Source organism: Alligator mississippiensis, chromosome 15 (genome assembly GCF_030867095.1).
Source record: "Alligator mississippiensis isolate rAllMis1 chromosome 15, rAllMis1, whole genome shotgun sequence".
NCBI classification, from domain to species: Eukaryota; Metazoa; Chordata; order Crocodylia; family Alligatoridae; genus Alligator; species Alligator mississippiensis.
Window position 1 is genome coordinate 31053794 of NC_081838.1, and position 17122 is coordinate 31070915.

Consider the following 17122-nt stretch of genomic DNA (forward strand, 5'->3'; position numbering starts at 1 on the left):
GTGCCTCGGACACTTGAGTGCCTGGGGGCATCTCTGGTGCTAACGACTCTCTTGCCTCGGTCTCTGCCCAGGCCCAGCCCGGGAGCTCCCCCGACCCCACCTACCAGGTAAGGGCCTCCCTGGGGCGCTGAGAACGGGGCAGCTCATCACAGCCGGGAGCTGGGAGGGTTTGGGAGTGCTCCCCCGCCTCCATCTCCTCCCTGTGTCTGTGATCGGCCCCTTCTCCCCCCAGACGCTGCAGTCCGGCACCAGGGACCTGTATGAGGAGCTGAGGACCTGAGCGATGCCCGCCCTCACCTCAGTGCACTTGACCCCCTACTGTGGACAAATGAAGCCCAGCTGGTTTGCTGCTTCCCTGGGGCCCAATTCTGTGTTTGGGTTTCCAGGGGTTAAAGGTCAGGAAAAGGTGCCCCCCCCAGATGTCAAGGTCCAGAGGGCATTTCTGCCTCCTCCCCTCCCCGGGCGAGGAGAGAACCCAGGAGTCTGGACACCGAGCTCCTACCGCCTCCCCCTGCAGCGCCGGGAGGGAGCCCGGGCGTCCGGTTGGGTTCAGTGAGGTGGGAGGCTGAGGAACATGGTTTAATCTGGATGATCCTGGGATGGGGGGACAGGGTGGGGTTGGCGGTCCCCTGGGCTTTTGGGGCTCCCGGGGTCTGAGGCCAGCACTGGATTTGCGTGGACACAGACTCACCGTGTAGCGGTGCCTCTATCTCCTTGCTGGGCTTCGTGTCACTTGGGGGTTGAGGGCATTGGACCCAGGCATCCAGGCTCCCAGTGAGCTGGGGATGAATCCAGGTGTCTGCACTCCCAACACCCCTGCTCTCATCACCCCGACCCCACCCGGACCCCAGTCCTGTCCCAGAGCTGAGAGGAGCCCCGGTGTCCAGGCTCCCTGCTTTGACCGCTGCACCTCACTGCCCTCCCAGAGCTGGGGGAGGAGCAGGGCGGGCACCCAGGCCCTGCGGTCCTTGCTCGGTACCTGCGGGTCCGTTCACCCCCGGGCTCCGCTGCCCCTGGCCCAGGTGCCCTGTGGGGGGAGAGCTGGGAGGGGGCCAGGAGGGGCTGCCCCTGGCGGAGGAAGCCTGGCCCTGGCCCTGGCCCTGGCCCTGGCCCTGGCCCTGGCCCAGGGCGGGCGGGGGGGGGGGGGGAGGGGGGGGGGAACAGAGCCGCCCCGCCAGGAGCCACACAGGAGCCCCCCCATTGCTGAGGGGCAATTCCCACCAGGCAGCTCCCATCTGCCACCCTTGTACATGTGTGCACACACACCGATGTGTGCCCTACACATGCATGCACACACACACACACGTGCCATGCCCTCACATGCGCAGTGTCTCCGTGGCAGAGCTGGGTCACACTACCCTAGGGAGCTGGCATGGCCAGCCCTGTGAGTCCTGGGGTGGCCCTGGCGGTGGCCCTGCCAGCCCTGAGCCCTGGGATCCTGGGGTGACCCTCACATCCCCCTCTGCATTCCCCACAGCGCTGTCTCTGCCCAGGATGGGGCCCTGCAGCCCCTGTGCCTGTGGGTCTGCTGCTCTCCCCAAGCTGGGGGTGGGGGCAGGCCCCACTGCCCCCCCTGCCCCCCCACTGCCGTTACCCCCACGGGGCAGGGCCCTGACAAGGAGCTGAGTCACCTCCACGCCTCTGGTTTCCCCTCCGGGAAGCGAAAGCTGGGGGGTGGTGGGCAGGGTGGGCTCCTCTGCTGATTTTCTGAGCCAGTTTTCTGGAGCATGTCCTTGGCCTCGCACCCAGCGCCTGCCTGGGCACGGCCAGGCCCTGCCCACTGCTGGTGCCCCACAACACCGGCACGGCACCTGACCGGAGCCGCCTGGGCTCTGACTTCCTCCACAGGGGTCACAAAGGTCCCCCCCCAAATTACAGGTGTGGGCAAATCACCCTGAAACACCCAGGCTCCCACAATTCCTTGGGGTGGGCCCCGGTTTGGAGCATGGGGAGCAGGGACCCCGGTAATGTGGCCTTTGCCCCATTGGCACAGAGACGCTGTCGCAGCCCAAGGTGATGCCGCCGAACATCACGGTGGTGGAGAGCTGGACCCTCAAGTCCACGTGCGAGACCCCCACTGGCACCAAGACGCTGCTGTGGGACCATGACGACTCTGTCCTTGTGCCTGGCGGCTGCGTGGGGCTGTCCCCGGGAAACCGGGCCCTGACGGTGTTGGGGGTCAGCCAGGACGATGCTGGTAATTACACTTGTGAGGTCAGGAACCCCGTCAGCCACAACCGCAGTCGCCCTGTCACCGTTACGGTTGTGTGTGAGTATCACAGGCCTGGGATGCGGCTGGCTCTGGGGTGGGCGCCAGGGAGGGCATCACAGGCCTGGGATGCGGCTGGCTCTGGGGTGGGCGCCAGGGAAGACATCACAGGCCTGGGATGCGGCTGGCTCTGGAACTGGCTCTGCCCCCCTGACCCCGCGCCTCTCCCCACAGATGGGCTGGATGCTGCCACTGTCGCCCCGCCAGGGCTCTTGGACCAGGCTGTAGGCTCCGGGCTGGGGCTGACATGAGAAGCCGGCTCCTTGCCGGCCCTGCGATACAGGTGGTTTCATAATGATACTGCGCTGCCCAACGTGAAGGCAACCGTGACCATGGCCACGCTGCAGCGGGGCCAGCAGCCCCTGTAGCAGGGCATGTACTGCTGCGAGGCGCACAACCCTGTCACCAGGCTCACGGCCGCCAGCTGCCCCCTGGACCTCCCCCATCTCCTCTCTCTGTCTCTGACCTGCCCCTTTCTCCCCGCAGACACTGCAGCCCAGAGCCCAGGACCTGTACTGGGAGCTGAGGACCTGAGCAAGGTCCCTCCCCCCCCGCCCCCATGCATGCTGGGAGCCCCGGTGTACTTGACCCCCCCTCTGCAGCCAAATAAAGCCCAGCTGGTTTGCTGCCTCCCTGGGCCCCGATCCTGTGTTCAGGCCTTCCAGGATTCAAAGGTCAAGGTGGGCTTTGGCACCTTGGAAATGCGGTGTCAAGGTTGAGGAGGCATCTCTGCCTCCTTCCCTCCCAGCACCTGGAGAGGACCCAGGAGTCCGGGCCCATAGCTTGTGTTGCCCTGAGGGGTCAGGCCAACTCTCAGGATCTCAATATTGTGCTGTTAGACAGGAGGGTGTGGTGTACAATTGCACAGGCACACACTCAAAAATCACACTCTAGGTGTATGAACCCCCACCAGGCACGCACACGCACACTACCAATTCAGGCACATACACATCCAAAATTACCAGCTTGGGCAAATGCACGCCTATCTCCAATTCAGGCACCTACACACACTATACAGACCAAAAGAAATTAGAGCAGAATCAACTACCAATACCTGCACACCCAATACACGTACATGGATCAGTAATCCGTATATCATGCACACAGTGACATACATGTATATCAGTTCACATACATATCACTCACCTACACACACACACAGGTGAGTTCCTAACCTGGGTGTTGTGGTGTGTATGTATGTGCTTGGTGTACTTGCGATACCTGGGGGAAGGTTAAGGTAAGGGAGAGTGAAAGTGTAGGGGGTGAAAGTCACCGGGACTGGGATTAGAACTGGTAGACTAAAATGAGAACTGGGTTGAGAAGCTGAGGCTTGGGGTTACTTTAGGTCACTGCTGATGGAGACTGAGATAAAAGCTGCCAGTGCTGGGATTAGAACTGGCAGACTGGAGGGGCGTTGGGGTAATTTAAGGTTAATTGGTGTTAATTGAAAGCAGAAAACAGGCAGAGCAAAGGAGTAATGCTGGGGAAAAGCCCGGAGGCTGGAGCCGGAGCAAGGAGGCTACAGGGGAGCCAAGAGGTACGTGGGGACAGGAAAACTGGGAGTGGGGCTGGGGGGAGGCTGGAGAACACAGAGAGAGAAGGCAGAGAAAAATGGGGATTGTGCAGATGTGGCAAGAGGCAAAAAGTGGCGGGAGGAGAGTGAGAGCTGAGGGACAGAGAGACAGAGCCTGGAATTTAGGACAGGGAAGGGGCCAGGGCTCAGTAAAACATACCCAACTCGGGGTTACGAGTGATAGTGGTTTTATTGAACAGGGGAGACGGTGACACAATATTTTATTGGTTCCTTTGTGCATGTGTGCGCACACACACACACACACACACACACACACACACACTGGCAGCAGGGGTTAAAAGAGGCTTGGTGCAGGGGCTGAAGTCTGGGAGGAGAGAGATAGAGTCCAAACTGGAGGAGGAAACATGCAGGTGATATCTATCTGTCCCAGGCTGAAAGTGCGTCCTCGATAGCCAGTCGGGGTCTCCTTCAGCTCGGTGTTGTCCAGAGGCAGTTGCCAGCAGGGTATCTGGGTGGACAGGCGGTGTGATGTGGAGCTGGTCTGGTCCAGATGGAGAGGGCATCCCAAGGAGTCGGTCCTCATTCCCCCTTTCTATGGGGCAGACTACCTCTGATCTCCTTTGGGGCGGGCCTGTCCAGGCAAGGGCAGGCCTGTCCCAGAGGGCTCCAGGTGTTCTTACTGAGCAGGTGCAGCCGGGCACAATGGGGGGTTGCCTCATCTTGAATACTGACAATGGTGGTTGCCTTGTTTCTTGAATGCTGAGGGTGGTTCCAAGGGCTGGGTCGTTGGTCCAGGTATTGGTGTTGATGGTTCGGTCATTCAGAGGGAGCTATTTTTAGACCTACTGCCATTGCCTCTCAAGCACCCGCATTCCTCCCCATTCATCCAGGAACCAAGTTACGTAGGAGGGGTAGGTGTGAGTCATGGGTTACAACATCAGGGGACACAGGATGGAGCCTTGACATTACAAGATAGAAACTTGACATGACTTATGCTAATTTATATAGGCCTAAAACAGTAATCACACAATATAAAAGCAGTAAAAAAATCAATACAAACATAATAATTATCACTTATAAAACAGTGGATATCTATATCAAAATAGCAGGGCACTTAGTTGCAGAGGGGAGAGAAATAAATTTACTACCTAAAATAAACTGTTAAAGCTTATCCTACATTTTAGCTTACTTATACTTATCTATAGGAAATATAGAGGGAGAGACAAAGTCAGAAATGGTTGGGGAAGGGGAGGAAAAGAAAAGAAAAGCTGAGGGTTTTGCTACACTTGCACTGCCTCTCCCCAGAGCCTGGAGGGAGCCCAGGTGCCCAGCCAGATCCAGCAAGGTGGGAGGCTGAGGAACGGGGTTTAATCCAGATTATCTGGGGATGGGGGGCTCCTGGGGTCTCTGGCTTTGATGTTAGGGCAGACTCACCATGGAGCAGCGACTCCATTACCTCCTCGTTGGCCCCTGGTCACCTGGGGGCAGGGGGTGGAGGGCATGGGACCCAGGCACCTGGGCTCCCAGTGCCTCCCCGAGCTGCGTATGAAGGGGGAGGAGGGAGGCGGGGGGCGGTGAGGACTGCCCGGCCAGGACTGCTGTGCCTGCACAGTGCTGGGGCCTGGTGCAGGTCCATGGTGTCAGGACACGGCACGTGTGCATGTATGTGCATGTGTATGCGTGTGTGTAGTGACAGTTCAGGGCACATGTCTCTGCATGTGCAAGGGTGCCAGGGTAGGTGGGAGCTGCCTGGTGGGAAATGGCCCCCAGAAATGGGGAGGGGAGGTGCCCCCTGCTCCTGCAACCCAGCTCTGATCTGGGAGGGGGGGATGGGGTGGGGTGGCTGCGCTGTGCTGGGACCCTCATTCTCCCCCCCCAGCTCTGCTCACCTGCCAGCAGCAGCTGCTACCATGGCCCCCCCATAGCCCCTGTCTGCGCCCGGACACCCGGGTACTCTGGGCACTGGAGATCTAGGGGGTGAGATCCCCACTGGGGGAAATACCTTACTGGGTTTGGTGCTTGCTACAGGGGATGTCCTGGTGCAGGATCTGTGGATACAGGGTAGTCTAGGAGATAGCGACCACCAGTTGCTGGAATTCACTATCTATTGAAAGGGGGAAGATAACCAGCAGTGCAGAAGTGCTAGACTTCAGAAAGGCTAACTTCTATGAGCTCAGGAGGTCAGTAAGCAAAGCACTGAAGGACAAGAGCCTCGTGAGATGGGAGTCCAGGAAGGGTGGTCGTTCCTCAAGGGAACGATCTTTCGGGCACAGAAGGTGAAAATCCCGCTGCACATAAAGAGTGGCAAGGGGGCCAAGAAACCCTCTTGGCTGAACAGGGAAATCAAGGAAAGCCCAGGGATGAAAAAAGAGGCATACAGACTGGAAGCAGGGGGTAGCCACCAAGGAGGAATATACCTACTTGGCTCGCACTTGCAGGGAGTTAGTAAGAACGGCCAAGGCAGCAATGGAGCTTAGGCTGGCAACTAAAATTAAAGACAACAAAAAGTCCTTCTTCAGGTACATAGGGAGCAAAAAGAAGACGCGACGCATGGCAACATAGGACCCCTACAGGGCAGACTAGGGCAATTAGTAACAGATAGAAGGGACAAAGCTGAGCTCTTCAATGAGTTATTTGCATCTGTATTCCTGAACACGGACATAAACGTATCACCAAATGGGACTATAGACAGGCACAAGAGGGACACCGGCCCACCAACAGTTAGTGTCGACCTAGTGAAGGGACACTTGGAGGGGCCTGATGTGTTCAAGGCAGCAGGCCCAGATAATCTTCATCCAAGGGCGCCGAAACAATTAGCCAATGTCATAGCAGAGCCACTGGCATGGCTGTTTGGGCACTCATGGTGCTCAGGATGGGTCCCAGAGGACTGGAAAAGGGCCAATGTGGTCCCTATTTTCAAGAAGGGGAGGAAGGAGGATCCAGGTAACTATAGGCTGGTTAGTCTCACCTCTACCCTTGGGAAAACCTTTGAAAAATTATTAAGGATCATGTTTGTGTGAGTTCAGCAGGAAAAATAATGCTGAGGGGTAACCAGCACGGGTTCATAGCAGGTAGATCCTGCCTGACAAACCTTGTTTCTTTTTACGACAAGGACACAGACTGCTTAGATGCAGGAATTGAGGTGGATGTCATATACTTGGATTTAAAAAAAGGCTTTGATACGGTGTCACATCCCATTCTCATAAAAAAACTAAGCGGCTGTGATGTAGATGATTACACGGTCAGGTGGGTGGCAACTTGACTAATGGGTCACACCAAAAAGCAGTGGTGTCTGCAGGTGGTCTCCGCTCACCACCCCGCCGCTGACACCGCTGGCAGTGTCTCCGGGTGGTCCGTGATCACTGCTGGCCGCTGCCGATGCTCCTAGCGGCGCCTGCAGGTGGTCGCTGAGCCCTGGTCGACGCTCGCCACAACCCACTCGCTGCCGGCAGCATCTGTGGGAGCTCCGTGCTTACTGCCACCGCGCTCCCGCCGCCACCGCCAGCACAGCCGTGCCCCCCAGCTGCTGGGGACATGCGTCGTTCATGGGGAGAACTTCTTTACGATGAAGGTGGCCAGAATCTGGAACGGGCTCCCAAGGGAGGTGGTGCTCTCCCCTGCCCTGGGGGTCTTCAAGAGAAGGCTGGATAGGCATCTGGCTGGGGTCATCTGACCCCAGCACTCTTTCCTGCCCAGGGCAGGGGGTCGGACTCGATGATCTGCTGAGGTCCCTTCCGACCCTGAAAAATCTATGAAATCTATGAAATGTATGAAACCCTCGTGCACTCATACGTGTCCCCCATGCACCTGGTTAACCCTGCGTGGGCCACAGCCCTTCCAAGTTGCCTTCTTCCCCCCACACCTGGAGCCTAGGCCCCTGCTCCCATGGTTTGAGGGGGGTCAGGGCCTGGACTCCTGGATGCTGGGGGCAGCGCTGAAGCCCCTGTTTCCCCCATACCCAATGTGAAGACTCTGGGGGCACAGCTGGAGGCTGTGGCGGCAACACCTACATGGTCAGATGGGTCACTAACTGGCTGGAGGGCCGCACCCAGAGAGTGGTGGTGGACGGGTCTTATTCGACCTGGAGGGATGTGGGCAGTGGGGTTCCCCAGGGCTCGGTCCTCGGACCCACACTGTTCAACATCTTCATCAGCGACTTGGACAGGGGTGTAAAAAGCACCTTGTTCCAATTTGCAGATGACAGGTAAGATGTGGGGGGAAGTGGGCATGCTAGAAAGGAGGAATAGGCTACAATCAGACCTAGACAGGTTCCAGGGGTGGGTGGATGAGAACAGGACGGGTTTTAACACTGACAAGTGCAAGGTGCTGCACCTGGGGAGGAAGAACCAGCAGCACACCTACAGGCTGGGGAACTCCCTTCTCGTCAGCGCAGAGGCAGAAAAGGATCTTGGAGTCATTATTGATGTCAAAATGAACATGAACCAACAGGGTGGGGGTGTGATCAGGAAGGCCAGCCACATCTTGTCATGCATCCACAGATGTATCACAAGCAGGTCCAAGGAGATGATCCTCCCCCTCTGTGCGACACTGGTCAGGCCACAGCTGGAGTACTGCGTCCAGTTCTGGGCACCGCACTTCAGGAGGGATGTGGACAGCATGGAGAGGGGCCAGAGGAGAGCCACTCGTGTGATCAGGGGGCAGCAAGGCAGGCCTTGTGAAGGGAGGCTGAGGGACCTGAACCTGTTCAGCCTCCACAAGAGAAGGCTGAGGGGGATCTAGTGGCCTGTTACAAACTAGTCAGAGGGGACCAGCAGGCATTGGGGGAGTCCCTGTTCCCCTGAGCACTACCAGGAGTGACTAGAAATAACGGTCACAAGCTGGCAGAGGGTAGATTCAGACTAGACATCAGGAGGCATTACTTCACAGTCAGGGCGGCTAGGATCTGGAACCAACTTCCAAGAGAAGTGGTGCTGGCTCCTACCTTGGAGGTCTTTAAGAGGAGGCTGGATGAACACCTTGCCGGGGTCGTTTGACCCCAGTACTCTTTCCTGCCATGGCAGGGGGTTGGACGTGAAGACCTGCTCAGGTCCCTTCCAACCCTACCAACTATGAAACTATGAAGCTGATGCCAGGGCACTGCCAGGGGAAGCTCGCAGCCCTGGGGGTTCTCCACCTCAGGGGGAACGGTCACTGGGACTGATGCGGGCACCACTGGCACAGGAGCACGCAGGAGCACATGTGTGTGGACCCAGGGGAGATCCCCACTACAACGCCACATGGGCATTGAGACACGGGCAATTGTGGCACTTCCTGCCCTGTTATCTGCACTGCCCACCCACCTGTCAACCAGTGCCCCGTGGGACTTAGGGGGCCAGGGGCTGTGGGTCGGGAGTGAGGGGCACTGGCATGGCTGGGTGGGCTGCAGGTGAGGAGTGAGGGGTGCCATCGGGGTGGGGGGCAGGGGCTGCAGGTCGGGAGTCAGGGGTACCGGCAGACCTGGGGGCGTGATGCCCAGGCTGCATCCCAGTGTTGGGAACTGCACCTTTAAGGGGCCTTTGCTCCACAGCCCTGACCCAATGGTGCCCCTCACTCCTGACCTGTAGCCCCTGGTTCTCCTGGTGCCCCTCACTCCCAGGCAGTGAGTTCATTCAGGCCATGCCCTGAGCCCAAATCATGCCCCCCCTTCCTCCGCCCCGCTAGGATGTTGCAACTTAAACAGGGACGTGCCTGTACAGCCGGGAGGGGCTGTGGAGCTGGGGGTGGTGCGAGGGGTCCCGCCAGGTGCCAGCCATGGGGACGTGCCCGGGGGGGTGGGGGGTGGATTCTCCTGGCAGGTGAGAAGGGGCCAAGAGCAAAGGTGGGGGCAGGGAGGAGTCTCTGGGAAGCAGGAGTCCTGATCGTGAGCAGAGGAAGTTGGGGCGAGTAGGCAGCAGAGGGGCTGTGGGTCACAAGTGAGGGGCACTGGTGGGGTGGGGCAGGGAGTGGGTCAGAGCAGAGTGGCTGTCCCTGCCCAGTCAAGCATGGAGCCTGGACAGGTGCTCCTGGTCCTCCTCAGGACCAAGGTGTCCAGGTGCAGCCAAGGGGTCTGCGGGGCAGGCTTTGTGGAGCATGGGGCAGGCACTAGCGGGGGCTGCTGCTGGCAAGTGAGCAGGGGGGCCTGGAAGGGCCCAGGGGAGATGGCACCGGGGGGGGCAGGGTCCCCTCCCTGACCCCCTCCGGGAACTGGGCCATGGGGGACACTCAGGTCCATCTGCCCTGCTCCCCCCTCCCCCGTCTGTCCATCTTTGTGTCCCTACAAGCAGGGGCCACCTGTCCATTCCCCCACCTGCTTGCATCCATCCCTCTCCCTGGGACGGACCTGCATGCATGGCGCTGCATGTTGCTCTCTGGGCCCTGCCTGGCCCTGCATGTGGGTCGGTGCTGGGGGCAGCTCCTGCCTCTGGGTGCATCTTCCGTGGAGCCCCGGCCAGGGTCCTTCTGCCCAGCCCGAGGCTCTGCAGCCCAGGCCCCATGGACCCTTCCTGGGCCGTGCAGCCCCAAACCTGGCAGCGCTACAGGCACTGGCCCCTGCCCCGACCTGCTCTGACCTCTGCTTTCCTGGCAGCTGCTGTCCTGGGCTCCTGCCTGCAGCCCGCGCCGACCCAGATCCACAACACCATCACCCCTAACCCTCTGCCGGCCCCCAGGGTTGTGGGGGAGATCCACAACACCATCACCCCTAACCCTCTGCCGGCCCCCAGGGTTGTGGGGGGCGTGACGGTGGCCCTGCAGCTGCCACCAGCATAGACCATTGTGACCTGTGCAGCACCTACTTCCCGAGCAGCCACACCCAGAGAAATGAGTCATTGCTATATGGGGCACAAGACAGGGGGCCCCAGCTGCTCCCTGCGCATCGTGGGGTTAATGCTTAAATACACCAGCCCCTACAGCGTGCGGCTGGCAGGACCCGTAACAGACGCCCAGCTCACGGTGACCTTGGCAGTGTACGGTGAGTGCCCCCCAGCCGGGGCCAGGCTCAGCCCGACGCTGCACTGGGGCTGGAAGGGATATCCCCCCCTGCTCAGACTGGTCTGGACTGTGGGGGTTTGCCTTCCTCTGCCAGGGGGATGGGGAGGTCTCTGCCAGCCCCCAGGTGCCAGCTCCTTCCAGGGACCTGGGTGGGAAAGGATGCTGAAGCTAGGAACTCGGCGGTGCTCAGGCTGTGCATCCCCTGGGGGTGCGGTACCAGAGCAGCCCGGGCTGGGGGCTGCCTCAGGTCCTGGCCTCGGTGCCAGGGCTGCAGCTTCCTCCCCGTCTCCGGGCTGTCAGGGGGCCTGGCCCAGGCTGCCTGCTGCCCCCATCGGCTCCTCCCAGCCCATGTGGACGATTTCCTCGAGTGCGTCCTCGGCCTCGCACCCAGCGCCTGCCCAGGTGGTCGGGCCCTGCCCACTGCTGCTGCCCCGCAATGCTGGCATGATGCTTACTTGGAGCCGCCCAGGCTCTGACATCCCCGGGGCCGAGATCTCCCCCCTCCACGGGAGTCTCAAATTTCCCCACCAAATCCTGGGTTTGGGAGAATTGCCCTGAACCACCCAGGTTCCCACAATACCTTGGGGTGAGCCCCAGTCTGGGGAACGGGGAGCAGGGACCCCGGTAACGTGGCCTTTACCCCATTGGCACAGAGACACTGCCACGGCCAAATGTGATGGCCCCCAAAATCATGGTGGTAGAGAATGGGACCCTCAGCCTGACGTGCGAGTCCCCCCCAGCACCGAGACGCTGCTGTGGGACTGCGATGGCTCCGTCCTGGCGCCCGGCAGCCACATGGGCTGTTTCCAGGAAATGGGACCTTGATGGTGCAGGGGGTTGGCTGGGATGGCGCCGGTTATTACACTTGTGAGGTCGGGAACCTCAGCAGCGCGGCAAGGAGCGAGGGGATCAGTGTGCCGGTGATCTGTGAGAATTGGCGACCCCTGGCCCTTGGGATCACAGATGGCTTTAGGGTGGACGTCGGGGCTGGTATCACAGGCCTGGGATGCGGCTGGCTCTGGGGTGGGTGTCGGGGGTAATAGCACACCCTGCGAAGCAGGTGAGAATGTGATCCCCATCCCCCACCACACACACATGCAGGGCCAGTGGTGAGTGGCAGGGTATTGACCCCCACCCACTCCACCGGTGCTCCTCACTTCTGACCCACAGCCCCCTGGTTTCCCTATGGTGCCCAGGACACCTGGGTCCCCTCCGGACATCTCTGGAGCTAACGACCCTCTTGGCTCCGTCTCTGCCCAGGCCCAGCCCGGGAGCTCCCCCGACCCCACCTACCAGGTAAGGGCCTCCCTGGGGCTGCTGAGAATGGGACAGCTCATCACAGCCCAGGGCTGCAAGGGGCTGGGAACATGTCCCCTCCACTGGGTGTCTCTGACCTGCCCCTGTCTCCCCCAGTGCTGCAGCCCGTCACCAGGGACCTGTACCAGGAGCTACAGACCTAAGCGATGACCCCCCAGCCCAGTGCATGGTGGGAGGTCCGATGCACTTGACCCTCCCCCACCACTGTGAACAAATAAAGCTCCGCAGGTTTGCTGCCTCCCTGGCTCTGTGGGCGCAGGAGACCGGTGGACATGGTGTATCTTGATGTTAGGCTTTTGGTACGGTCTTAACAACATTCCCGAAGGCAAGCTAAGGATGAATGGACTGTAAGGTGGATAGAAAACTGGCTGGAGCATCAGACTCAGAGGGTAGTAATCAATGGTTCAATGTCTAGTTGGCAGGTGGTATCAAGTGAAGTGCCCCAGGGGTTGGTTCAATGTCTTCATCAATGTCCTGGAAGATGGCAGAGTGCATCCTCAGCAAGTTTGCAGGTAACACCAAGCTTGGGGGAATAGTAGATATGCTGGAGGGTAGTGCTAGGATTCAGAGAGACCTCAACAGGAGGATTGGGTCAAAAGAAATCTTATGAGGTCCAACAAGGACAAGTGAAAAGTCCTACGCTCAGGGTGGAACAATCCCATGCACCGGTGCAGGCTGCGGTGACGGGCTGGGCAGCAGCTCTGCAGAAAAGGACCTGGGAGTGACAGGGGACAAGAAGCTGAACAGGAGCCAGCAGTGTGCCCTGGCTGCCAAGAAGGCTAATAGCATCCTGGGCTGCATTGGCAGGAGCGTCGCGCGCAGATGGAGAGCAGTGATTCTTCCCTCTATTCAGCATTGGGGAGGCCACATCTGGAGTCCTGTGTCCAGTTGTGGGCCCCCCCACTGCAGAAAGGATGGGGACACATTGGAGAGAGTCCAGCGGAGGGCAACAAAAATGGTTGGGATGCTGGGGGCGTGAGTTATGAGGAAAGACTGAGAGGACTGGGCTTATATAGTCTACAGATGAGAAGACTGAAGGGGGATTTGATAGCAGCCTTGAACTACCTGAAGGGGGCTTCAAAAGATGGAGCTGGACTGTTCTTAGTGGTAGCAAATGACAGAAGGAGCAATGGGCTCAAGTTGCAGCAAAAGAGGCGTAGTTTGCATATTAGGAAGAATTTTCCCACGAGCAGGGTAGTAATGCAGTGGAACAGGCTCCCCAGAGAGGTGGGGGAGTCTCCATGCTTGGAGGTTTTGAAGACCCGGCTCAACAAAGCCTTGCCTGGGATGATGTAGTTGGGACTGGTTTTGCTTGGAGAAGGGGGTTGGACTAGATGTGACCTCCTGAGGTCCTTTCCAGCCCAAATTTTCTATGATTCCCACTGCCTTGCCCCTCCCCCCCAGAGGGTGGGGGGGAGCAGGACAGATACCACCCCAGAGCCAGCCCCACTCCAGGTACCTGGATGCCTGGGGTCTCTCCCTGGTCTAGGAGAGGAGCGGGGTGGAGGGGCTTCGGGCAGGGAGCTGGGACACCTGGGTTCCCTCCAGCTCTGGGACTGGAGTGGGGTCTGTGGGGGGAGGAGAGCACGGGGCGCTGGGAGCCTGGAGGCCTGAGTCCCATGCCCTCAACCCCCGACAGGTGACAAGCAGCCCATTGAGGAGGTGATGGAGTTGCTGCTCCATGGTGAGTCTGCCCTGATGTCAGAGTCTGGAGACCCTGGGGACCCCACCAGGCCCATCCCCCCATCCCAGGATCATCCAGTTAAGCCACGTTCCTCAGCCTTCTGCCTTGCTGGATCCCGCTGGACACCTGGGTTCCCTCCAGCTTCTGTGGGGAGAGGCGGTGGGAGCTGGGGCCCTGGATGCCTGGGTTATGTCTGTGCCCCGGTTGGGAGGGGATGGATATGCCGGCTGGACCTTGACACCCCATTTCCATGGTGGCCAAAGTCATGGGAGGGGGCACCCAACCCTGACCTTTGACCCTGGAAGGCCCAAACACAGGATGGGGCCCAGCCTGGTGGCAAACTGGAATTTATTTGCCCCCCCGGGGGGGGGGGGGGGCAAGTGCACCAGAGCTTCCAGCATGCACTAGGCTGGGGGGCAGGGAGAAGGGTGGTGCTGGTTAGTGCAGTGGCAGCAGCCAGGTGCCCCATGGGGGTCACAACCCAGGTGTTCGTGGTGGAAGCCCAGGGGCAGCCGTGGGGTTGTGGGAGACGACCAGCAATCCCCAGGTAGATGTGGCCGGTGCGTGGAGCGTGGGGGGCTCTGGGGGACACAGCACAAGTGCCCCCAGGATGGAGAAGACATGGTATATATGTGTTTGCATGCGTGTGGTTTCTCTTCAGATGGCATAAATCTTTTGCCTTTTACTAAAGGCTTTTTAGCCCCAGTCAAGTGTAGTGCCTGTTCTTAACCTGGCAGGGGAAACACCATGTATCTGGGTCCATGAAGGCAGTTTTCCTTAAGAGCCCGGGGGATATCTGTTCTATTCGCGTGGTTTAGTACCTGCCGAGGTGTTGCGGCTTAAAGCCCATGTTATGGAAATGGCAGGCTCCTCTCTAGCTTGCTCCTGCAGACATATGGCTGAGGGCAGGTAAAACTTGGAGGCCTCTGAGCCCCAAGCCTCCTGGCCTGGGCCTGCACATAGGGTGCCTGCCAAAAGACTTTGGAAATATCTGAAGCCAGCAGTGGGGGCGGAGGGTGTTTGCCGGTTGTAGGGCCACTTACGGTTCTGGACCGACTCCTGGACTTGGACTTGATTTGGCTGATTTGGCTTGGAACATGAAAAATGTATTAAAACAAAAGAAAAAGAAGTGTGTCTCCATGTGTAGTCCCCCCCCAGCGATGCTGTCGCAGCCCAAGGCGATGTCCCCCGACCCCACAGTGGTGGAGAATGGGACTCTTGAGCCCCCTGCCCCCTCCGGCACCAAGATGCTGCTGTGGGACCGCGATGGCTCCGTCTTGGCTCCCGGCAGCTGCGCGGGGCTGTCCCTGGGGAACCGGACCCTGACGGTGCAGGGGGTCGGCCAGGACGACGCTGGGGATTACACTTGTGAGGTCAGGATCCCCGTCAACCGCAACTGCAGCCGCCCCGTCCCTGTTACAGTCACCTGTGACTAGGCCTGTGCGAGTAGGCAGCTATTCGATTCGGCTTCGGATCCGGCCACTTCGGATGGCTGCGCTCCTATCCGGAGCTCCGGACTGGGTTTCCTCCTCGATCCGGCCGATGCTTTGGAGCTGCCTCGGAGATCTGACCGCAGAATATAATGGGGGATCAATGAAATGTCTATAACGTTGTTGTTTTTTGTGTGATTTGGATGAAACTTGCAGGGAGTGTAGCCTCTGCTGAGAGCATGAAGCCTGCCAAGTTTCAAGATGATAGGTGCAGGAGGTGTGTTAAGTTTGGGGAACTGCACCCCAAATTCCTGAAAGCAAAACTCTTGTCATATCTATGTGTTACACCACAGGGGGGTCAAAACTGCAGGGGTGGTAGCTCTTGCTGAGGCCACAAAGCCTGCCAAGTTTCAAGGAGATCGGTGCAGGGGGAATCTGTCTTTTGGGGTCGCAGTCCAGTGGTTCCACGTCCTCGGTAAGATAGGTAGCCACCAAGCTTTGGTGCTACCTGCCCGAGGCTGGGGTCTGGTGCGTTTGGACCCCAGCATTGAATCCATGCCCATGGCCCACATTGGCAGTGGCTGGAGTGGAGGAGACTGGCTGACGCTGGTGCTGGTGCTGGGAGTGCTGGCATGGGGAAATGGATCCCCCTCTTCCACATCCCCTCACCTCTGCACTTCGGCCTCCCTGACTTTGTTAACCAGCACCTGCCTCCAGTGATCGAGGGTTTTGGTGCTGCCAGTGCACATGCTCCCCTTCACCCTCAGGTTGCACATGCCCGCCGTCATGTGGACTGTACTGGACCGCAAGGGGTCCAGCCGACTCCTGATGCCCTTCTTCAGCTGCCTTGCCAGTGCCTGCACATCTGGTGACAGAGGCCTGCCCCAGCCAGGAACATTGATCCCCTGCAACTTCTCCATTTGGTTCTCCAGTTCCCTCACTATGGGGATCACCTGGCTGAGGAGGGCATCGCCAGTGCTAAGGGTCTCGGTGGCCTTGAGGAAGGTTTGAGGACCACCAAGATCTGGGAGATGGTACCCCACTCAGCTCTGTTCAGGGGGGCGCTGATCCCAATCTCCCTGAGCAAGCCCATCTCATGGATGGCCTTCTGTTGCTCCACCAGCATCTCGAGAATCAGGTATGCGGAGTTCCACCGAGTCTCCACATCCTGCAGGATTTTGTGCTGCAGGGTGCTCAGCTCTGCCTATTTCTCCCGCAGCATCGTACCCGCTTGATGCTGCGGTGGAAGCCCGCCACCTTCCTGCATTTTGAAATCAGCTGGCTTGTAGCAGCAGTGGTGGCGGCACCATCACCAGCAGCCCTGGCCCCCTCCAAAGCATCCCTGATTATGAGGTGCAGCCTGTGTGCCACACAGCGGATGCCAACAAAGTTGGCATCACAGACAGCCTTCACCATATTGGTCCCGTTGTCGGTGACTATGAACCCATGGGTGAGCTCGACCTGCCCAATGAGCCAACCCTGCACCATGCGGTTCATGGCCCCCATGATCTCCCTTGCTGTGTGGGACTCATCCAGCACATCGACTTGTGGTAGAGCCCACCGATGGCCTGACTGATCGCACCAGTGCTCTGCGAGGTAGAGGTAGGCGTGATCACCACCCTGACTGCTCCAGATCTCGGAGGTGAAATGCAAGGTTACCTGCAGCCCTGCCTTGCACAGCTCCTCCCTCAAGTACTCCCTGCATGCCTCATACAGGGAGGGCACCACTGCCCTGCTAAAGGTGGTGTATGTAGGCACTTTGTAAAATGGGGCCAGAAGTGCTGTGAACCGCCTGAACCCTGGCCGCTCAACTAGGGAGAAGGGCTGGCTATCTACAGCAAGCATCTCCCCAATAGTCTGGGTGATCTTGCTCACCTTTACAACTTGCCCCCCTTTCTGTCCACCTTTCCCCCACTGGT

General features: G+C 59.2%; 1 protein-coding gene across 1 annotated transcript; it reads left to right on the forward strand.

Moving 5' to 3' along the window:
* Positions 1-238: 238 nt before the first annotated feature.
* LOC109285726 (carcinoembryonic antigen-related cell adhesion molecule 6) lies at positions 239-4153 on the forward strand. The gene is made up of 3 exons (XM_019497640.2): positions 239-395; positions 1994-2269; positions 2444-4153. The coding sequence occupies exons 1-3, from the start codon at positions 284-286 to the stop codon at positions 2518-2520; spliced, it is 465 nt and encodes a 154-aa protein (XP_019353185.1). The 5' UTR covers positions 239-283; the 3' UTR covers positions 2521-4153.
* The last annotated feature ends 12969 nt before the right edge of the window (positions 4154-17122 follow it).